This window comes from Coloeus monedula (genome assembly GCF_965178545.1).
Source record: "Coloeus monedula genome assembly, chromosome: 18".
Taxonomy (NCBI): domain Eukaryota; kingdom Metazoa; phylum Chordata; class Aves; order Passeriformes; family Corvidae; genus Coloeus; species Coloeus monedula.
Window position 1 is genome coordinate 6345412 of NC_138798.1, and position 24037 is coordinate 6369448.

The 24037-nt window shown below is 42.7% G+C and overlaps 1 protein-coding gene across 1 annotated transcript in view; it reads right to left on the reverse strand.

Moving 5' to 3' along the window:
• GALNT9 (polypeptide N-acetylgalactosaminyltransferase 9) overlaps positions 1 to 24037 on the reverse strand; it is a gene marked incomplete at both ends in the record, with an annotated part of 126299 nt that overhangs the window by 48892 nt on the left and 53370 nt on the right. The window contains 2 exons of the mRNA XM_082293783.1: positions 11818 to 11935; positions 19062 to 19259. Coding sequence (XP_082149909.1) covers positions 11818 to 11935; positions 19062 to 19259 — 316 coding nt within the window. The remainder of the gene's footprint in view (positions 1 to 11817; positions 11936 to 19061; positions 19260 to 24037) is intronic.

A 24037-nucleotide genomic window follows, 5' to 3' on the forward strand; every position in this document is an offset into this window, starting at 1 on the left:
AGGAAAAGTTGGAAAGTTAATGGACTGATTCAGTTTATGCCAGGTCTGGCTTAAATTGAGGGTGCTCACTGCAGAACACTTGGGGCTTGGCTCCATGATCTGTTATCCACAACTCCAACCCCTCCAGGGATGGGCCAGGTTCATTTCAAGCAGCTGGCACTACCATAGGTAGTTTCCAAACTGACTCTACCAAGACTCCACCTCTTTTCTCAGGAGGTGCCTGGCAAAGCTTGTTTTGACACAGAATCATCATAGCCATGGCCCCATTCTGCTGCTCTGCCCCAGATCAGAAAAATAATGGATATTGTGAGCAGAAACAAGGAAGCAATTTTGTAGGCATGCAAAAAATAACCTTAATAATCTCTGCAGCCTTTTTGACTGAAGATGGTTTGACTCTTACGAGCAAATCCCTCCACATTTCATTTGGCATGTGTTCCAGAAGCCCCAGTTCTAGCAATACTAATGCTTCTCTCTTATCTATTTACTTCAACAGCTTTTTTTTCTGCGATTCTTAAGTCTGGCACAATACTTCCCTGGCCCTCAAAATATAATCTTCATTCTCCTCCCTATCGCTTTGTAAACATTTTTTTTTCTCTCTAATACCAGTAATCAGAAAAGCACACATTTTGAGGCTTGGAGACACCTGCCTGCATTGGCTAATCTTCCCAGAGCTCCTCTATGATTCTCAAAATCCTTCTTGCTAGGCAATTTGCTTCTTACCACTCAGCACCATGGCTGACCCTCCTTTCTGTCATACACCCCATTTTCTCATCACTGTTCTTAACACCCTCCTTAGCATGGTCTGTGCAGGATTTCACCCATATGGCAAAGATCTTGTAATAGGAAAGGCCCTTTCTCTCCCCCAGCCTTTTCTGTCTTGATCTCTGTCTACCTCACCTTATTTTTACATTAAAAAGGCATTTCGAGACAAGTAAAAATCCTTTTAGTAACTCCTTCCATTCTAACACTACACATGTATTGAAGATGTATCAATTCATCACAGAACCCAAACATTTTGGCATATAAACAAGAGATTTGTAATAGTCTCTTTTAAATTATACACATGCTATTGATTATGTATATTAAAGGGGCAATTTATGTGCAAAACTGGTGGCTGTATATTTATAGTTAAGACAGTGGAGCTATGCAGAACCTTCACAATGAAAATTTAAAATCCACTGGATTCAGACTCTGTTCTGATTTCATTTTGTAAAATCGACTGAGGCAAACCCAGAGTTTCTCTCTTTCATTCTCTTGCTACAAAATATAGCAAGATACCATACCTTTCTGCTTTTGGAGAGAAAAATGCTTCTGCATTTGAAATTGGGCATTTCAGATTAACTGCACTGTGAAGCTCAGTGTCTCGGCATAAATCCAAGTATTTCACAGAAGCCCTTGTGAGGAGGAATGGCCCAAAATGAGCACTAGCCCATGATCTCTACTTACATATAAATATGGATACACAGACTTATATACACAAACACACAGATGAGTTATCAAGATGGGGAGACAGAATGTGTGCATGATGCTGCAGAAAGAGGGCATGCTTAATTAAAGGATATCAGTAAAAGAACAAGTCTAAATGTCTGTGACAAAAAGTCTGGCTTTGTGATGTGTCTGATATTGGAGAGGATTACAATACTTGATTGTAGATTTAACGAAACTGGAAGTTCTTGGACAGAGATACATGAAATAGGATCCAAACACCCCACCCTATCCACAAATTCTTTTCATAGGCTCATTTAGCAATCAATAAAAGAGAAAAAACGCTTAGTAAAAATAAAATTAACTCGTGATTGACATTGCTAATATTTATGCATAATATGGAAATTTAGCATCCCAGTTATGTTTTACAGGAAATCATAGGGAAGAAAGCATGTACTCTGTGTCATGTGAGTTTCTCTGAATATCAGCCTCAGTTTCTAAGTAAAAAGACCCTGCAAAGCCAAGATCTGACATGCAAAAGTCAGTTGTGGCTCGACACTGTTCAGCATAGCATGACAACAAATCGAGAGCCACTTCCAACGCCTTCTACTTCTGTTTTACTGTAGTTAGAGACCTGCTTGCTATTTGTCCCCTCTTAGGACCCAGAAGGCCTGAGCCCAGGCCATTTTAACACCCCTGGAAGGGTGGGGAGGGCAGTGGGTGGGAAAGGCAGCCGAGCTCTCTCGCTTCACAACTCACAGCAACCCAAACTCCTTCTGACAAAGGAAATCAATACGACAGGCGGAGACGTGTCCTGGCTTGGCACAGAATCTCAAACGAACAAAAGGCCTCCTCCTGCCTGAAGAGCACCCCCTGAGCACTGTATCAAAGCTCACCTCATTTAATGCAAGCATCTGCAGAGGGTATTTTCCCCTCCAGGCCTTCCACGTCCTTCTCTAACATTTACTGTTTGAGATCAGTAGTCTATATAATTTATCGCACCTGTCAAGGCTAATTTATTCATGCGATCTGGCAGTAATCAAAAAGGCTGAGATCGATGTGCCAGCAAACCCTGACATTTATTCATATTTTAAAGTCCCATTTGACCTTGAACTGCAGCTAACTGGAGCTGAACTGTCAGCAGCTCTCTGAGGCTCACGGGGTCTGGCAGATCGGCGCCTCTCGGCTCAAGGCGCGATGTCAGGGCAGCAGATGCTCAGGCCAGGAGCAGGAAAGGCTGAGCCACAGACAGAGGGGTAGGGAATACAGCACCATTCACAGCTCAGTGGTCACAGACCCACCAGCCAGCCCAGCACGTGCACCAGTGCAGCTTGAGACTGCACAGTCCTGCAGTACAAGTGTTCAGCAGCCAACAGATTTCTTGACAAGGGGTAAGAAGGGTGAGGGAGGGGAGTGAAGAAGGAATATGCCACGTGTGTGCATAAACAGGACACCCCACTTGTCCTCAGCAGACTGCTGCCAGACTGGCCCCAAGGGATGTCCTTGGCAAGTTGAGGGGAGGCAGAGACAGAAAATGACACCACCTCCCCTCCTTGGGGGAACAGGGACAGCAGCAGTGACCTGGCCACAGAAGATTATATCAGAAAGTCTGCAACCCACCAGCTACCTGCCAGCACAACGTGGCAACATCAGCTGGAAACAGGAATAGAAAAGACAGATCTCAAGAGGATTGCTTTGAATGTGCTCTCACACTCCTACTCAGACCCAGGATTTAGGACTCACTCATTCCTTCTGAAGTCCATCACCCTTGTCCTTTTTTTCACTCAATCAGGCCCTAAAGGAACACAGGAATTTCAAGTAGAGTTCTTACAGTGTATGCACATGCTGTAACCTCCAGTAATCATTTCAGGTTTTGAATGCAGACCAATTAGTAGAGAAATACAATAAAGTTTATTGTAAATAGTTTCAGCCTGGCTCTGCCAACAAATGACTCTCAGACTTCCCGTGAGGACATCTTTGGAGCCTTCTGCCTCAGCTTCCCCTTGGCTTGATGAAACCAAACTCATTTACCTGCTTCCTCAGAGTGTGCCAGAAATTACAGACATGCTCTGAGGTTATTGAATCATTTGTTTTTCTTCTGGTAGGAAGATATTTGTGCAAATGACATTCTCTCAGAGACACAGAGGAAATCTAAGTGGCATTTTAGGTAGAAATATGCGGCTACAGTTTTACCAAAACACGTGAATAAATTATTTTATCACAGTCAAAACACTTGACTATAGGATATGCAGTTGCACCCAAAACAGATTTTGCAAATATATTTTGTTGCTTCTGTGGGTTCTCCTTGGCTCAGTTTCTCATGCTATAAATTCTGTAGGTCATATTAAGTATGATTTTTCAGTGAGATCTGCTTTTTCTAAGCCTAGAATACAAATAGAAATGACAGTTATGTCATTCTGTGTTTGTTTTTCCTCTCTTTTAAATAGCTAACGCCTTTCCTTTACGTTGAAAGAAAGCTACCAATGGAAAGCAATTGGCATCTTGACCAATGCTTTTGTGCACGTTAAATATACGTCTAACACTGCCATGAAATCTAATCTGATGTTCATGGAAGAGAAACAATGACACATGAGGATGCAGAGGGAATTTATCTATGTTTTTCTACACTGGCTGCAGCATGCAAGCAGTGAAACTACACACGGAGCTATGTTACAATAAATGTGCTAATAAAGCTTTCCAGCCGACCTGCTTCCCTGTTTTTCCTATGCAGAAAACAAAATTTAAGAGTATCTTGACATTTTGTGGCTATAAGTGTTTTAATGAAGTTTTTTTTTTCTGTCTGTGCTTAGCCAGATAGGAATCTGGATCCCTATTCTGGCTCCTCTAGGGGGAGGTGCCAGACCTCACTCCTCTGGGAGCTCTTTAGAGGAGAAGCACCAACTACACCTCTCACTGCTGGCTGATCTGCTGCTGCCTTCACAGAAAATGCTCTTTCAAGCACAGTGTTAAGCTGCCTTTTTACCATGTGTTACACACAATGCAGATAATGATAAATTTGGCACCAAGGAGTGGACCTTTATCCAACAACACAGCTACATGCATTATTCCTTCCCTGCTCCTGCTCCTCAGCTCAGAGGTACCTGTCACACAGGCCAGCTCAACATGCTTTGCCTTAATCAGGTGACACTAGTGCAAGGATAATTATTAGTCAGTTAGATATTTCCTAGGAAGACCAGAAAATGTACAGAACAAAAATATATTACCTCCCAAAATCTTCCAGGCAGAATTAAAACAAAGCCAAGCAAACCTAAGCCCCACAACTCTTAGCCTTCCAAACCCACAACTCTCAAAGATCAGCTCTGTTACCCTCATGCTCCCATGACAAAAACACTTCCACTTGCCAGTGGTGACGACTTCATGTTTAATGTCATAAATAATGGTGACCTCAACACTCCTGCAAGGGTAACACCTCAGCTGTACGTTTAAACATCTACAACCCCACCTCCAGACCCTGCACTCAAGCCTGGAGGAGCCTATAAATCTGACAGCTCAGCCCTAAGGCTAAAAAGAACCTTCCCAAATGAAGTCACCTACGTGGAGGTACCTGGGAAAACCAACACAACCACACACAGTAGCCCTGGGCACTGCCAAGGGAAGCAATTTGGACTGTGACCCTCACATCCACCAGCTGCTCCTCCAGCACTTACCCAGGCTGCTGGTCTGGGTTGGAGAACCATCACACAGGATGCTGCTCCAAGCCAAATCTTTGCTCCAGCTGCAGAAACCTGGACTGCACGGACTCCTCCTATCTTAAGAGCCATTTATATTTCCTAGAGATTCCTGATTAAACCTCTCATCCCCAGAAAAATGAGAACCAACTGGGGAGCTACTCAAAAAGTCAATTAGGAAACAGGCATCCCCTGCTCTGGGAACAGCTGGTATCCTGGATCACTTTCACATCTCGTTTTTTGAGTGGAAAAAGGATGCTTTCCACAAACCCGATTTTTCATCTTTTTTAATAGTTTGGAGAGAGATTCAAAATGGTTCCAGAAAAACTTAAAGAACTCTTTTGCCAGGTGTGCTGGGGCCAAACTAAAGACTGGCAGCTGGGCACCTCTGGGTACAACATAGCCCAAGCCAGGCTTTCAGTAAGCAGCATCAAAATTTAGAGTTCTACAGACCATTTGGAGTTCTGGATGAGCTGTTATTTTGCAACACAAAATATGTTGTATCAGAAAGTTTCTGACCAGCTGTAGCTCATCTCTAGTGTTTGGTTCAGACTCATCATTAGGCAAGTGAAACCTATTTCAATCTCAACACAATTAACACTCCTCTTCATTTTCCCTCTCTCTCTCTCTCTCATTCAGTTCACACTTGCCTCTGAACAGGAACCTGTGTTCGATTTAGATCAAACCATCAGGAAAGTGGCTGAGAAGAAAGTGGCAAAGACTAAAGGAAGCATTTTCTTTCCTCAGTTCTTTCACTGTCGATCTCTTTCTGAAATTTCCAGCCCTGTGCTTTGATAATGTCCTGGTACATGAAAGAGTTTGTAACATAAAATGTTACACTCGATGGAGCATGATGTGATATTGGAGCCAAATGGCCAGATGCTCTTTTCTGAGCTATTTCCAATGCTCCCACTTTAGAGAGTGTTTTTAAGGGTACTCACAAGCTCTAGTCCTGTAGTGTGCTGGCAATTTCATGCTAGAGCACCACTGTGCTGTGTTCTGATGAAACCATTGTTTTCCATGCTAGGTTAAAGTTATCCTCAATTTAATAAAAAGAAAATTAATGAAGAAAATAAGAAAGAAAAGGAAAAAGGACAGTATGCTTCAAAGAAATTGCAGATAGGCAGGGCTCTGTCCTCCAAAACCAGGTTCATACATCCTATTAAAAGTACAATTAGGACTATATTAATGATCTGGTCATAGAAAAACCCAAGTACTCTTAACTTCATCAGAATGGGCCCAGGGCCCCATTTTAGCTCTTTGGCTTTGCTTTACACTCTTTGCACATCCTGTTCTTTCAGGTGGGGGAAGACCCTTTACAGAGGAAACCCTCTGGTTTGAAATGTGGTTCAGGTCAGACATTTGAACCCTGTCCCCAGTGCTGGTTATCACTGGAATCAGCCTGTCCTCATCTGCTTTCCCACTATTTTCTTGTTTGCTGGCAGCACTGGATCTGTTTCGGGGTGGGGATCTGACCTCAGAGCTGGGATCAGAGTCCCTGGCACTGCTGACAGCTCCCTTGCAGTTGTTAATGCAGTCCTTGCCCTCTGCAGCACATTGGGACTTTGGCCATAGGGAACCACCAGCGGTGACTCCAGGTGCCTTTGGACATTCCAGGGCTCAGCAGCCTGGGATTTAATGCCTGCATGAGCTCCTTCCCTTGCCACGAAGCCTGTCCCCTTTTCCAGACAGAATGCATTGCTGCTGTACACAAATGTCAAGCCTAATCCCATCCTGCCTGAATCTGTGCAACTCCAGTGGAATTAGAAGATGCTGAGCACTCGGCTGTGCTGAGGACCTGGCTCATCACTTATGCACAGCACCACAGAAGCAACTGCTCCAATCCCTGCTCTGAAGAGGGAAGGGAGCTGGGAATGAATGTAATCCAGGCACCATGACTTCAATCCTTTCATGATTTCTTAAAGCTTGGCTTTACAAGCTTAGGATTCTTTTACCTGAGGAAATAGCTATAAAACAGCTAAATTAAACTGGAGATGGAAAAAGGGGACACCTTCACTTATACAGTTTATCTGGAGCGTGAGACCTGGGAGATTTATCACTGAGATCTTTGCAACCTCAGCAGTGGGGCAACTTCCAATAACAGCAGATTACATCACTTACTAGGATTTTGCTTAGGCAGTATAGAACTGCTCAGAAGCATTTTAATAGCATTTAACTTCATGTTGAAAATGCTGATTTATTGCACTCCAGTGTGAACAGGCATGTCTCAGGACAGAGCACACTACATTTTCAGATGTTGGCAATTGTGGGGTTTTGTTAACATCATTTAAGTGATTAAAGGCCTTCCAACTAAAAGGCTTTAAGACCTTTAATTCAAAATGGAATTAATTTATACTAAAAATTACAGCTTGGGAAAGGTCAAAATAAAAATGAAGTATTTTCATATTCACCAAAATAAGACAGTTTGATTAACCTCTATTTTTGTACAATTTTCACTTGTTACCACAGCATGTGTGAAAAAATGGTGGCATTTTGAGTAACTCACCAGAACTGGGTTTCTATTTAGCTCTAAGACTGGGGACCTGGCCTCATGAATCACACAGAGCAAAAAGCATTGTCCAGAATCCAGAATTAAAGTTTGCTATACATAAACCTTGTGACATTTTTATTACAGCATACCAGTCTGGAATCTGCATTTAAAACACTGACTGCTCAAAGGAATCTAAATCTCTTTAGCTAAAGGTAATAAAATGAGGTCAAAAATTCACTACTCAACAATCTACCATTAGCATTTCTGCTCAGAAAAAATGTAGTTCATCTATTGTTAAAGAAAGTAAAGGCAGGACATATAAGATTGGAAAGTATAATGATTTGCTTGTGTATGGAAGTCCATTAGGTAATGAGCTTCATTTCCTCATAAAGAGATTTTGGTGCATCTGCATCATGATTTTTTTACAGTACACACAGTACTTGTGTAAGCCAGGGGTGGGACTGCATTTCTGTTCACACAACCCATGGTTTCAGCTGGGCAGCCCGGCCTCCATCACCAATTAAATCACAACAACAGAGAGCACACGGGGTCTGAGCTGGATCCTGCTTTGGGTCAGCTCTTTTCAATCCTGATTAGCTGTGTGTTCCCAGGGCCATGCCACTGACAGTGGCCACAAAACTGGCCAGAGTTACCTGGGACACACCTGCTGATGCTGACCCAGTGCTACTGAGATTAGAGCAGCCTGGCCTGTTGATGCTGGCCATAAAAGAAAAGAAGTTTTACTTGAGGTTATTAATGTGGTGAGATATTTTTCTATTTAATTTGTTTGGATTTTTAAGGGTGGCAGCAGAATTTAATTTCTGCTAGAGCATCCTTTAAAATAAACACTTGATCTCTTCCCACCCACCATTACAGCTGATGGGCACAAAGTAAAAAGAACAGCAATTCATTCACCTTATCACGGGAGCACCAGAGGAAGCGAGGGATCCTTAGTGCAATGATTAATGACTCACTATAAAAAGATGCATCATAAACTGCTTGTATTAGGTTAAATCATAAACTAGGCATTTAATGTTTATATGATCCCTTTCTAAATAATTAAGTGTGTCTGTGGCTCCCACTAGGAGTGGAACTCACATGATGCTTGCAAACCACGCAGTTTCTTACAGGGTCACAATTTAGGACCCTCACTTAAAGGGATCCCTGTCTTTCTCCACATTCAAGCACTGTTTGAATTTCTCTTCCTGCTGGGATATCTCTCTGTACTACAGGTCAGAGAGACCATTTGATGTTCAGGAGCAGCAAAGAAGATCTACCCTGAATTAAGAGGCTCTTCTTCAGCCTGTGCTCATGAAGGGCAACTCATCCACAGAGGAGTCAGCCAAGACTGGATGCTGTAATTTCCTGTGTTTAGGTGCTAATAATAACTCCCATCAGCTTCAGTAGCTGGTTGGTGAACACTGAGAGAACAGCACCATTTGTCCTAACAGAATTCCCCTGGATTTATCCACCTTGCAGTGAAACTGTCACCTTTGAAAAATATAGTACAAGATGACATTCTGTAAGTGTCCATCTATTTCCTTACGCTCACAAGCCTGCAGATGTGTCCATCTCCCTTTTACTTCCCAGAACAGCTGGTGCTTTTTCTCAACCAAACCAGGATCTCCCTCTCTTGGCAAACAGACATTGGCTTCAGTGTAAAGTTGCCCCATCAGGAGAATGTTGCAGCTCTAACCACTGTGAAGTTTACACAAAAAATGATAGGAGTTTAGAGAAGAGCTGAAGAGCCCTAAATATTTTCAACAGGCATAGTAGGTAGCCCCAGTCTGTTGCTGCACTGCTTATTCAATATAGAAAATCACCTAGGTTAATTATTTAAATATTTCCATCTATGGAATTTAGAAAAGGGCAAAGCCAGCTGTGAAATACCCCAGATCATGATTTTTTAATAAACAATAGATTTAATGGGAATTAGCTGAGTTATCAAACAATATCCTCCCAAATCAGCTCATTAGTTTCACTGAGTTTTCCTATTTCAATTCATTAAAACAATTTAAACAAGGGTTCACTAGATGCAATGTAATCTATTTCAGACACTCCAAACCTAATCCCTTTTCTTTTAGCAGTAACATGATAACAGTTTGCAAAAATGTTTTAAAGGATTATTGTTACAGCTATTTCAAATAGGGATTGTTTTCAGCCAAGCATGTGCCACCACTTTTCCCTACGTCTTATTATTTATTATTATATTAATTCTTGCTCTTTACTTATTCATTCATTTATTCATTCCTTTTTCTGTCTCTCATTGCTTTACACAAGCAGTCACACATGGTCAACAGCATCCCTTTGGGCAGGTGTGGGGGATGCAGCAAATATCCCTGCATGGGTCACTGCACCAGGCCCTTGGAAAGAAGTGATTTTTTGCAATGTACTTGCAGGTTCTGGAGTTAAAAAAAACCCCAGCTTGGTAAATTCACAGTGGTTTTATAAATAGCCTGGAGAGAAGGGAGAAGGTTCCTGTGCATTTTCATGCTGTTAGTTTCTGACAGCTCTGAAAGACACACAGGAGGGGATCACACACAGGATTTGCAAATTAGGAGGCAGACACTGTATATTACTTACCATGATGGATCCAGGCTGGAAACACAGAGTGACAGACCCATGCTATGGACACACAGCTTATTTCAGATTGAACAAACTCATACTTTTGTAGTACTTTCATAAAACCTTTTCCAAACAGTAGGGCTAGTTTTTCTTATAGGGCAAAAAAAAAAAACCAAAACCCCAAACAAAACAAAACCCAAAGAATGAGAGCTGGTTTCTAGATCTAAGATTTCTGCAGGCTTTAACAGGTTCCCTATCCCTGAAAACCCGTCCTTGCTCACTTCAAATCCTTGTCTCTTCAGGCAAGTGCCATTTCATAATCCTATTAAAACCTTTGCCTCTGTTTACCAGGAGCCCTAATCGGACTCAGCAAGTGCTCCTCGTTTAAGGAGGAGCGACAGCTTTCAGATTTCTTAGGAGGCTTATTCATCAACCACGTCAGGGTATTGCCAGAGTGTTCAATCTATTCTCGGAGCAGCCATGTGGAGAAAGTTTCAAACAGCTCAAAGCCCTGCACAATGATAAAGGAAAGCTCACACAATCCTTGTAATAGCCTGACCCTCTTAAGGAAAATTGGATGATTTGTGGTAGCAGTTTTTCTGTCCCCTATGTGAATTCTGAACCTTAAAGTATAAGCAGTGTATTCACACAGTCCCATTACAAGCCCCATCCCTCTTGCAATGCTGGAATAACAAATACACACCCGTGTGTGAAAATAAACTCTTGCTGCAGTGACCTTCCTCCTCAGTCCAGTGGTGTGAAGGAGTTTGTAGCCATTTTAGAAAAAAAAGAGTCAGATAAAGAATGGACTAATTTGATGTTCAATGTTTCACCATGAGCAGAATATATGCTTTAATGAGCACATTACATGCACCAGGGACATGTTACTGGGAAGCAGGGGATAAAGAGTAGAGGGAAAATAATTAAACAGTCAGCTTTATAATGAGGAAACTCTGTTCATGCAACATTAAGCAGCCTAATTTTCAAATGCTAAGCAAAAACATATTCCTTGGACTTCAGGAGGACTTGCTGGCAAGCACCCCCTTGAAAACAAGGGCAAGGGATCCCAGGTATCAGACCTCCCATAGGTCCAGGGTGCAGGGACTGATGTTGTTCCAAAGTCATCTGCCCACACTTTGCACTGGCCTGTCCGACAGGACTGAATACCTGTACCCTGTAGTTCTTATTCTACAAGGAGGATCCTTAGAGTAGTAAAACATCCCAGCATTCATAATGTGTTTATGATGAACATTACAACTGACTTCTACCAGCCTGGCCTTCGTTTTCTGTCGGAATTGCATCTGTTAGACCATACCTGTGCAACATCAGCTAAGGGCAATGAGCACATGGAGACTTAGAGTGGCTGTTTGCACGAGGAAAGATACTGGGAAAGGGGAAAATCTTTCTCATTGGTTCAGACACTGACAGAATGAACCAATAAAGCATATTTCTGACTGTTATCAGTTCTCTCCCGGCCTGTAAGGCCAGGAACATTCATTTACTGGCACTGTCACTTCCAGATAGTGTTGCAGCCTCAATTACTCCAGCATGATAGCCCATCAGTCAGACAGCAGCTCTGCTGGGCCACAAGCTCCCCAGCACTCTTTGCAAAGGGACACTGCACAAGGTCTGCTCCTTGTTACTCACTCTCATGCCTAATTCGATGTTTTCTCCTCCATAGACCTCCATTCCAGGGTCGAGCAAGCCAATCTCACCAAAATACTCTCGGTCCACCACAAAAGAGCATCCAATCATGGCTGGTGTCCTGCACAGAGAGATTAAAGCAAAAATTTAATTGATTAGCTATTACAGACCCCACCTCAGAACAAATTTACACAGATTAAACAGTTCTTAGTCTTCTAATTAACATTTTTAATTTACCTATAGCATCAATCACATGGGACTTCATGGATGCAAGATATTCCAGTACTTCTCTATTTGGTGCTGTAATTTCTGAAGACTTTCAGTTGAATCATTCTCTAGTTAAAAGTGGTCTCAAGGCTCTACAAAAACCAGCCAGGGTTCTCTGAACTCCTGGCTGGGCACTTCCATCCTCTGTTGATGCATATATTTATACACCAGGATCTTTGCATTTATAAATTCAAGTTATTTGATAAAATGCATTTTCCTGGTTATACTTCCCAGTGCCAAGCCTGGAAACAGACTTGCCTAAAAAAGCTGAGAGCTCTCCTGTACACAGGATGAGACATATCCTATATACATCTTGATTTCACATCTTGTATCACTGAAAAGATTTCACATCTTGTATCACTGAAAAGCAGATCTTGGGCTAACAAGGAATAAATTTGGTCTAGAAACTGAAATAAAAGGAGTACACAACCAAGGTAAGGAAATTCAGTACCTTTGCAATGAAATAAGCCTTTTAGGGAATATTTCAGGTGTATTTTCTAAGTTTTAGCCATGATAAAAGAAGGAAGGAGATGAGGGGAAGAAACACACACCACTTTAATAATTTTATTTTTTGTGTATTTAAAGCTAATCACAGGTTTCAATGGATCAAGGCATCACTGCTTTGCAAAACTGAGACACTAGTTTGGGCTTAGACTCATTCTCTTTCCAGCCCTGCCTCCCTCACAAAAATCCTCTGGAGGCAGTTCCTTACAGCAGTGGGATGCTCCCATGAGGACATCCCCTCCCTTTCTAATGAGGAGCTGCACTGCCAGGCTTTGCAGACTGCTCTCAGGTGCTGGAATCTCTCTCTCTGGGGGATGGATTTCTGCAGCTGCTGGCTCTGTCCATTAAAACACTGAGTTGTTAATTGAATGGGGGTGGGAAATACATTTTAGATGCAACTATATAATCATCACTCACAGATGAATGCCACTGAGGACTGTCTTTGCAACTCCCTCTCTCCCTTCTAGCATTTATTTCTGCTCATTATATATATTCAAATATAGATTTCACAAGCCTTCATGGCTTTTTCAGAAAAAAAAAATGTTTTCAGGACTGAGCAACACCAGCAGCACAAAGACAGAAGGAACCATATCCAGCTTTTATAATTTTATACTGGACTACAGTGTCACACTGACATATTGCAAACATTTTTCAAAAAACCTGCTTGAAAAAAAGCTCAAGGCCCTCACTTGGTGCTAAAACTGGGTTTTTCCAGTACCTGAAATACCCCAGTCCATCCACTTTTTTAGTGCATCCACCACTTTTAGTGCAGCGCAGCAGACTCATCTTGAAAGCTGGAAATGGCTACATGAGCAGAAGCAGCTGTGTTAGCACCTCTTACCCACTGCTCACTGCCCAAGGGGCAGCACTTGAGGTGAGTACCCTTAGCACTTCACAGCTTCAGAGCACAACATATGAACCTGCTTTATATAAAACAACCTTTTTCCTTAATCATGCACCTTCTAGTAAAACAGCAATTAGAAGTGTACTGTTTTTTACCAACACCTCAAAGGTGTTGTGAAACTTAATTGATCTGTGGAATATTCTTTGACACAATGGAGGATGCTATAAGCATCAATTATAATCAACAGAAGCACTCAAAGGATAATGTGGGAAACACAGCAAAGTGGGTTTTGCCACTAAAAGCTTAAAATGCAGCCTAGAATTGTATTGATTCTGCACTGGAGTAAGATACAGCATAGTCATTCTGGGGGAATTACCTGATAGCACTGGTGTAGCAAGGGAGACACACAGAAACAGTGCTCTGGGTAATGCCCTGGGGAAAGGGAGGAAGCCCAGAGAGGTTTCTGCTGGTGAACTCTCCCTCCCTGCCTGCCTGTGGCAGCAGGAGGGCAGTGCCTGGCATGGGATGGGGCACAGGGAACAGAGGGCACATTGGCCAGGAAAGAAAGGCACTTGCTGTAGGTGTGAGGCAGAATTATTTTGTGTCAGTGAGATCCCCAGGAGCACAGCTCTGTTGCTAAAATTGCAGCGGGTGCTGACACCCATTTCTCCAGCCAGGTGCATCCCTCCCCTTCACAGACAACTGAAGGAACTTGCCTGGGGGAGCTTCATCAAGAACAAGTGAAGGAGAAAGTGATGGCACTAAGCTGACATACTGCATGTGATAGTCAGGCTTCCTCTGCCTTATGCATCTGTCTCTCCTGCCTTAGGTCAGCATATATATATATTTATATATTTATATATACATATGTGCACAATACAATCGGGTCACATTTGAAACAGTTTCCTGAGCAGCCAACTCCAATTTCCAGGAAAACTGACAAATGCTCACAATAAATACATAAATTCAAACACAAATAGAACCATAAATAAACATATAAGCATAAATGTATATATACAGGCATAAGGAGAGAAAAGGAGTTTCAAATGACACAGCACACATCCTGTCTCTGAGCTTTCCACCTCTCCCAGCAGAGTGTTTCTTTGATTCAGGTTCTTAAGCAGCACCTCAGCCCTGGTCTGACATCTAAGTGGGGAAATCTGCATGGTACCTGCATAAGTATTTCTATTTTTCTTACAACTCATGTCTCCTGCAAGAAAGAGTCACACCAGGCCTTGAGAATGGAACTTAAGGACAGATTTGCTGCTCAGGAGATACAGGGGAAAAAAAAAAAGACAAGATGACAAGCTAATGCTCAGCTAGAAAGGCAGAGCAAATACAGGTGTAGAAGAACTCTCTGATGCCCTGTGGAAGTAAATTCTTTGGAACAGGCAGGACACCCATCAGAATGTGGACAAATAAAGCGAAACTGCTCTGTTACAGGCTCCTGTGAACCAGAAACTGAAAAGATGGCCATAAGCATTCAGTAAACAGTCACCAGCTTTATTATTACATGACAGCATGGTTTATCCTGAAAGACTTGACTTCCTAAGCTCAGGTACACATGTGGATTTCTTCCCAGAGCAGTGAAGGCCCAGATTGGCTTCATCAGTATTGTTACTGCAGACCAGCACAGGGCCTGACTTGCATATGAGATGGGCACACACACCCCCACACAGAGGAGGCAGCACAAAACACTTCTCTGGGGGCACATCAAACTCTGATTTACGTCCATGAGCAAGGCACTGGCACTTTCTGGAGCGGCTGATGCAGTGCATGTACATACACATCCCTACTGGTACCAAGCTATGGCATATTAAAGCAGTAAGTGAGAACATATGCAACAATGAAATGCACCACTGCTGCTGGAGGAAGATAAAATGGAAAGCTGTGCAGTGCTTGGCTGGGTGAGGCTGACTAATGACTCTAATGTTAGTGGCTGCTGATCAAGAAATCAAATGCAGTGCAGTCCATCATCATCACGGCAGGTGAGGGAGGACGAGTCAGAGCCAGAGCTCAGAATACCAGAAACCTTCCTTGCTGTTCCAAAACCCAGAAAAAAAAAAATACAGCATGCATTAAAAACCCCAGCTTGTTTCAATGCATAGTCCAATCCATTAGAAGCCCTCTGAAATAGGATCCTTTGTTACACAGTGTGTTGCCAGATGATAAGGACGTTTTGGGGCAGCGTGATCGCAGGAACACAGATGGAAAATGATGTGATGGACACAGCGTGTCAAAATAACAATCCTCATTTAAATCTTCACGTTACAGACATCTCACATCTCTAATGTCAAACATGTAAAATGGATTGCCTGCGGAAGCCAGCTCGGGGAACATCAATTGTTCTGAAGTTCAAAGTATTAACGTGGGGGGAAAAAAAGAACCAACTTTAAAGTGCATCAGAAATCTTTACAAAATCTGACACTTTGTTCTTGCTATTTCTTTACCTTTGTTAGCGCTTCAAGGCCACGTCCCCTTTGTCACTTAGCTCACAACAGCTGATGTGACATTTTATGGTGCACACTTGACACGACTGCCTATGAACGCCCCAGTGGCGTGAGGGACAGTTCCTGCTCTTTCCCAGCAAGGCTCTGAGTAGAATCACACCACTGTCAGTGTTCAAGGAATTAGAGGATCAGGCTTCAAATAGAAAAATTCTTAGGAAAGAAGCACATCTGTTGTGCAGTCCCAGAAGAAAACAGGAATTGGACCCTGCTTTCCAAATGCCTCACCCAATTCTGCACATCGATGATATTTATTCATACAGTGCAAACAAGAGAAATGCCAGGGCTCTGATCCTCACTGATACCAGGGTACACATGTTCTTTAATGCTGAAAATCTCAAATCCCTTTGGGGATCTGGCAGGAAGTATTCAGCTACACCAACCACAAAACCAGTCACAGGCTTATTTGTTGCCAGCCTTTTCTTTCACAAAAAAACACAGAGAGGCACAAACCAAACCCAATACTTGCTGAAGACAGCGTCAGAGAAAGCCTCAAGAGGAACAGTGTTAGCAAGGACTAAATGAATTTGCAGTTTTCATGCTGAAGAGCAGCTTTGCAATCTTATGAATGCACTGGACACACACACGGATTCAAACCCCATCAAAATGCACCCATGTGCATGTCTTGCAAAGTGGACTGAAACAGGAGTCATGGTTGCAGAATGTGGTTTGGAAAGCTGGTTACAAAACCAAAATCTGTACCAAACTAATGGAGATTTTTTTAGAAGTTTGCTCACTAGCCTGACTTTGCCTTCCTTTGGAAAACACACTTGAAATATTTCACAGCTAGTAAGTTCCCATCATGAGTGCTTTAAAATCTCAGTCCTAAGGACAGGATTCCTGATTGTTTTCATCAATAACAATCACACAGTCACTCTTTGCATTACCATAATTACACTGGTATATCACTTAAAAGCCACAAAATTGCATTGTATTTCCATGGGCAGGAAGAACACAACAGCCAAATGCTTTAGCAAATCCATCCAGGTGCTACAGCTTCAGAAGCCCCTCAGCAAGCAGTGCAGTGTGGCCATAAAGTGGCTGCTCTGCTCTCCTAGATCCCTGCCTTCAAAGAACTTGTGCCCAGGGAGACATGGAAGTGTCCACAGCTCCATGTGGATGTCTCTGCATTTTAATTCTGTAATTCTTAATTTGCAGAAGAGATGCTTAGGCAGCTGCAGTGTGTCAGTGCTCCTGATACTTGCCAGCAAGGGTTGGGTGTCCTCCTCCTTCTGCTGCTTGTCTCATCTGTCTCTGGGCAGTTTATGCACTATTGAATGGGAGGGTTTCTTCACTCGGGTTCAGAATAAAATTGCTGCTCTTGGGAGCCAGCTACTCGTGTGCATCAGATTTTAACACTGCTCAGTGCTTGAGTTTGGATTTGTTCACTTCTGTATCAGTCCAGCTCAGTGCCAGCATGACACCAGCAAGAGCTTGAACGTAAATCTGAAGCAAGTCCATGGTAAATCAGGCCCTTTATTATTGAGGTTTAACCTCTTAATTCATTCTTATCTGTTTATGTGATCATTGTCTCCAGAACAGAAGATACTCAAATACTGAAGCAATCCCTGTAAAAATTACTGCAGTGATTTCACATATAAACTCTGAGTCATGAAGTGTGCAAAACCTTTCAGGAATGAAAGCTTTGGATGATTAATTTTCCTTTATCAATAAACTTTCTCAGGGCTGACTGAAACAGGTATAAAACATCTGCACTTTTAAAACAATGTGAGGTGAGCAGGGCATGTTATCCAGGAAAACTGATTTCCTAAGTAATTACTTCCCTGCTTATTGAGGTTTCAAGCCAAGCAAAAGGTCAGTGATGATGGACTGTACTGTCCTGTAGTAAATAAGGTTAATATTACTGTATAGCTCTGTTGTGCAGTCACAGAGCATGAGAATGAACCTAAGTACAGCTTGCAACACTTGCTCAAATACAGATTAAAATACTACTCTGCATAAGGGAAGGATCCTGTGAGGTGGTCCCATCCCACTGATCACTTAGAAATGGGATCAGTTTTTCAGTGTCTTTTCACTTCCAAGAGATGACTTGCATTTTTTCAGGTGGGTGTGTTGTTTGAAGTGGCTGGACAAACTCTTCAGGATCTGACAACTCAAGCTTTGCACTGGAAGTACATCAGCTCCTCTGCCAGAGCCCACACTGGGACCATACAGCAGAGTTTTAACTTAATTTAAGATGAGGCTGATATACATGAAAATGAAGATGACTTTAAGGTGGTAATTTGTGTCCTTCTTAAGAACTCTTAAAAATAAGAGCATCCTAAAGTGCATACTTGGGCTTCATATTTTTTAGCTTTTATTTCTAGAGTTGGTAACAACAGTACCCTTAACCCAGCACAATATGTCCCAGAGGAGCTGTTAGACAAGCATCTGTGCTGGAGATGAAAGGCTAGAAGACATGACTTTTCAAATGAAGGGGAGAGAAAGCCCTTTTCACATCAGTTCCAGTTTTCCCACTGTAACGATTCTCAGAAACACCTTCACAGTTCCTGTAACAGCATTTCCTCAGAAAATTCCATTTCTGTAATGTAAAATGTTCTCTTAAAAGGAAAAGTAAATTGACACACTGACTACATGGTCTGGTGACATTTCATTTTAAAATTCAACCAGTAGGAAAACTCTGAACATGTGCAAAGTTCTCAAGGGAAAAAAAAAAGAAAAAAAGAGCAACTCTCAAACAAAGCTCTTACTGGTGCTCCTGGGAAGCTCTGGTTTAGGCTGATGGCCAAGACTGTCTAAGAACCACAGAACAGGAGAGAAACCAGCCTCTTTGTAATCATATACACAATACCTTTGTTTCTCATGTACACAACGGGCTAGAGTCCACTGGAAAATAAAAGGTTAGATGAAAAGGATCCTGCTATCCTACCAAGGGCCAGAAAAGGTGCTTGAAGCACACACTCAGAGCCAGAGCACTTGTGTACATTGTGGGGCAGCTCTGAGAGGCAGCACATGCATCCACAGCTTTGTAGATCCATCATTTTTCCCCAGCCTGTGTTACTCCTGCACAAAGCCTGCAGCCTCATTCACCTGAATTCCCCCTCGGCAGACAGCCGAGATGGAAACATCGCTCGGCCCAGAGTGGCAGCACAGGGGAGATTTACCTGATGGGAGCTGACTCATCCCCTTTATCAAGCCAGTCCTGTGGTGGGATTATGTACATGCACCAGAGCCCCCAGTTGTAGCCGTGGGCTGCGTTGGCGTATTGCTGCACTTCAAAAGTGTTGTACTTGATATTGTCAATGGCAGGCAGGATGATCCGCTTGCGATCCTCCTTGATCCGGGTAAGCGCAGGTTCCGCCCTGAGAGCAATGAAAACAGCACAATGTTTTACAGCCATCCAGTAATCACAGCTCCTGCTTTGCAGGCTGATACAATGAGGTTCTCTAATCCTGTGAGCGTGAGCCCAGCGAGTTGGAAAACCCACAGCATGGCAGAGAGGCACAGGGTACAGATCCCCGCCACGCGCTGCCGGGACTGCAGCTGGTGTGGGATACTGCACACAGCACCTGCACAGGAATTATCACCTCTGTGAAGCTGCACCAGAGTCTAACAACACAAAATTTGACCAAACACTTATTCTGAGGCCTAGAGACTGTTAATTCATTTCACAACGGACAAACGTTGAGAGACACCATCACCAACAGCAGCTAAATGGTCTCCTACTGGCTACACCACCAGGATTCCTGGTAGCCATTAGATACTGGCTGACATGGCCTGAAGAACTAAACACACACCAGGGGCTGCAAGAATCTGAAGGTTACTCAAAGATTTTAATCCTGTTTCCCAAGACTGACCCCCAACAGATCTAGTCTGAATGACAAATGCGGCTGCATTATGCCTTCTAAAACCTCTTTGGTGATGAGAAGATTTCAGGTGCCAGATGGTGCAAAAGCAGCGAACTGCAGGAAATGTTCCATCATTTCAAAAGGCTTTAAAACATCAATGTGCTTTCCACAGAAGCTGCATCCCAAAAGGAAAGTAAAAAGCTTCAGTGCAAGCACGCATTTCTGACCAAGGTAGTCTGAGTTTGCTCTGAATTTACAGAGAAACTGATCCAAAGATGTAGCAGACTTACATAAGGGTGGAAATCGTTCCTCAAAGCAGTATTAGAAAGAGCCACTGGTTCACTCCTTTGTAAGTGTGTTTCCCCTTGAAATAAGCTTTGAAGATTTTACAGAGCTCTCACATGGATCTTTAAGGGAATGGAGGTTTGCTGCAACTCACAGACGTAGGAGGATTTGAACACTGATCTTTTCTCATTTCTCTTTTGCTGTTGGTCAGAAGGCAATTGCTCCTTTGTGGTTTCGATGTTGTTACCTCATATTTTGTTTTATTTAGTTTGTTACCATGAATTTTCTTGTGTAGGCCAACAGAAGATACTGCACCCTATTCAGACTCTCAATTCATATGGGTTTTTGGCCACACTTGTGCACCCCCATAGAGCCAGTGTGACCTCCCAGATCTGGATAAGCCACTTCCATTATTAGTACATTATATTTATGAGATTAAGTGTTTTAAAAACCAGTGGGTGGGTAGCAGAAAAACTCTTGCAAATCCAGCAAAGCAGGGACAAATGCAGAAAAGCTGAATCTGCTTTGTTCTTTCCATCATGTTACCTCTGCTCATCAGCAGAAGAAAATACAGAACGATGGACATGTCATCACAAATCCAACGACTCCTTGCATGGACACCGTAACCCTTGGGCATAAAGCTCTGCTGCTCCCTTCTAGACTCTGAAACAAAGGATTTCAAAATACCAGACAACAGGTACAGGTGTCACTAATTGTTTGCCTGGAAGAAGAATCTTCCTCTTCAAGGTTGTAGAGGAAAAAAATGACCTTGGTGTGCATCCCTGTCCCTGTGGAGCATTTGCAGCAGAACCCTCGTTGCAGCAGAACTGCCTCTGAGCTCCTTTGCAATCCAAACACCTTCCTGGGAAGGGGTCCGCTCCTGAAGCCCTTGGGCACAGCTTCCAAGGCTTGGTACGAGGGGAAGTCACAGAGCAGAGGGATGACACCCTCCAGTGAGACCTGGTGCACACGGCAGGACATGGCTGCACCAGTGACTCCCACGGCATGAGGAAATTTATTATGTTTGGGTCTGATTTCCAGATCTGCCCTGCAAAGCAGAAAAGCTGCTTGCATGCTATTATTTTTCTTCTTTTTTTGTATCTTGAGTTCTTTTACTCAGAGTTTGAATTAAGATGCAGGAGATTGAGAATTCTTGTTCGGACTTAGTTGTTTATTGTATCTTATCAGTAACACAGCTGCACGGTATGTGCCTCTTAGTTGGCAGGGTGGAAAATGGCTGTGAGTTTTCACTTCCAAGGTTTTTTAACATCTAAATTAACCAATTATGAAATGCTAAGTAATATGTTTTTACTTATAATGCAATTACTAACTTTTCATCTTCTGCAGTGCAGAACTTTTGACCCAATGACAGAACATTCAGATTTGTGAAGAAGAAGGAGAAAGAAGAAGACATAAATCCACACCCCAAATCCTCCATATTGTAACCTATTATTACCTATATCCCCTAAACCTAATTTTCTACATTTCTACATATTTCACCCAGTGACATAACTTTCAATTACACAGCAACAACCTCAGTGTTATCACACAATTTAGGAAGCTTTTCCCAGGGTTTTGGATCGAATGCAGTGTACTTCTGAGGATCACTGCCTCTCAGTACTGACAGGCTGAAATTCTCAGAACCCAGGCTTCCCACAGCATGCCTTCTTCAGCAGAAATCTGTAAATGGGTTTCCTTTTGTAAGAACCAAACTCTGCCATTCACTACTGTCTGATTCTGGAAACAGGTCTTGGACAAACAAGGAAAGACCGGGAGTTTTCCAAACTACTTTTCTCCCTCTTGGTGGGAATTCTTTGGTCACCAGGTCCTCAATTAATAGCATATTTATGTTGATGCAAAGCAAAACTATCCCAGAGGTTCTATGTCCCTTCTACGGTTCCTCCTGGGGTGCTCATTTTTCAAGTATTTTACTTCGTAGGGTAGATTGAGATTGTGTAATAAAAAAGCTGAAAGGAGATAAGGAATTCTTCTCCCTTAATATCAGATATCTGCAATTGCCTCAAACTTTCATTCTCAGCAGAGGAAGGCAAGGGCTGGCACTTTTATAGTCAGATGCTTCTCATAATAATGTAGACACTGAAACTGGGTGAGATTAATAATGTTCCAGAGGAGCCTATCTTGAATATAAAGGGAATTTAGCCTGCTACTTTGCAAGACACCTTAAAATTGGACTGCTGAAGTGTATCCCAAATAATGGTTAGAGAAAGAATGTGAAGAAAATATTCAACAGTCACACTGGTTTTCAGCCCTTAATCATATTTGGGATTGTGTTAGTCCAATACTTGAGTCTTGGAAATGCTAACCTGAGTCCTCATTTAATTCTTTACATGAAGAACAATCCATTCCCAGCTCTGGTGCTGCTCTCACACCAGCTATCACCAAACTACTCCTGTCACTCTATACCTGAGGAACTTCTGTGTTTTCCCATTTGTGTGGCTCACATTTATTACCACCTGACATGGTGTTTTGCATCTGAATGATGCAAGGAGGGATCTCTGGGGTGTAATGCAACAGTTGTGGTCAAAACACATGATCAAATTCCATTAATCTCTATCAACCTATTAATGTGAAATCACAGATTCTGAACTTTCATGTAATCCAAGGCATCTATAAGCTATCCATGTGATGGAAGTTCTGTTTAAGTCCTCTGCACTCAAGAAACGTAAATGTTTAAGATACCACTGCTTCAGCAAGTGTTAATTTCTCTACCCTCAGGTTACAGACGAAGTCAAATGCCATGACAAGGTTATGGAGTCAATTGGTATGAAAGCAACTGCTGGAACTTCATCTTCTACACCTCCTATCTCACCCATGGAGGTGATTTCCTAGCTCTGTTGGTATCCACATGTGTGGAAATCACACCCCTGCATGTATTAGGAACAGGAAAGGTTCAGTATCTGGACAGACTGCACAGCTACCTAACTCCCAAAATATTTTCACACCCACAAGTAAGAAAGTAGGCTCTGAGTCACAGATGGAAAGAGAAAATCCAGGGCAGAGCTGTTCTCTTAGCAAAAACCCAGAATGGAGAGCCTTTTAATTAAACATTGCATACCTGAGAGATTTCACAGCCTGTCCTGCCCTATAAAAGACAACAGAGACAGCAATGGGGTATTCAGAGGCTCAGCCCAAGCTCATCTCGGTGAGATCTGCAGGAACACTCAAATCCCAGATCTGCCAATGCCCTCTCACTGCCAACACTGCTTGTGGGCTGTTTTTCTGCCTGCCAAGATCCCCAGGTAATGGCCAATAAAGAAGGACTATGAGCTTGAACAGGACTGGGCAATGGACTGTGTTTGCATTGCTTATCTTGAGTAATCCATGAAATATGAGGGGGTTTCATCGCTATTCATGGCTAGCAAAGTCCAGCCTCGGAGTCAGTCTGTAAGGCTGAGCTGAGCTGCACATTCATCAAATCCTTTGTCACCTTTCCTGGTCACTCTGGCTTTATATAATTGCTTCAGGCTTTTGAAAGGATTATGATTAAATCTTTCGTAGTAATTTCTAATTTGTTCCCTAATTTCAAACTGCTACATTATTGTGTAGTTTTACCCATCCTCTTTATAGACACCAGCATTCTTTCTGTGATTTTTTCCCCCACTTTATCTTGTTTTTTCTGCTGTCCATCTGCAGAAGTCAGGTGCTTCTGGCAGCTCACAGGACTGAAAGGATAAGAGAGGAAGAGGTTGCTGAAGTCCAAGTATGTCCAACACATGGAGCTGATGAGCTGCAATGTGTTGTTGGAGTATTTCCTTTCCACATGGCCACCGCTGGCAGCGAGGCAGGATTCAGCCCTGCCTGATTAGGTGCATAAGCCAGATGTGAATTTTGGGATCCATCTCCATTTTTCACTCAGATGCAAAAATATTAGGTTCCCAGCTTGCATCTCAGTCAAGATACTTTATGGGCAAAGAGCAGCATGCATTGTTAACAAGTTATTTACTGGAGCAAAAGAGAAAGTTCTCCCAGGCATATACGTAGACATG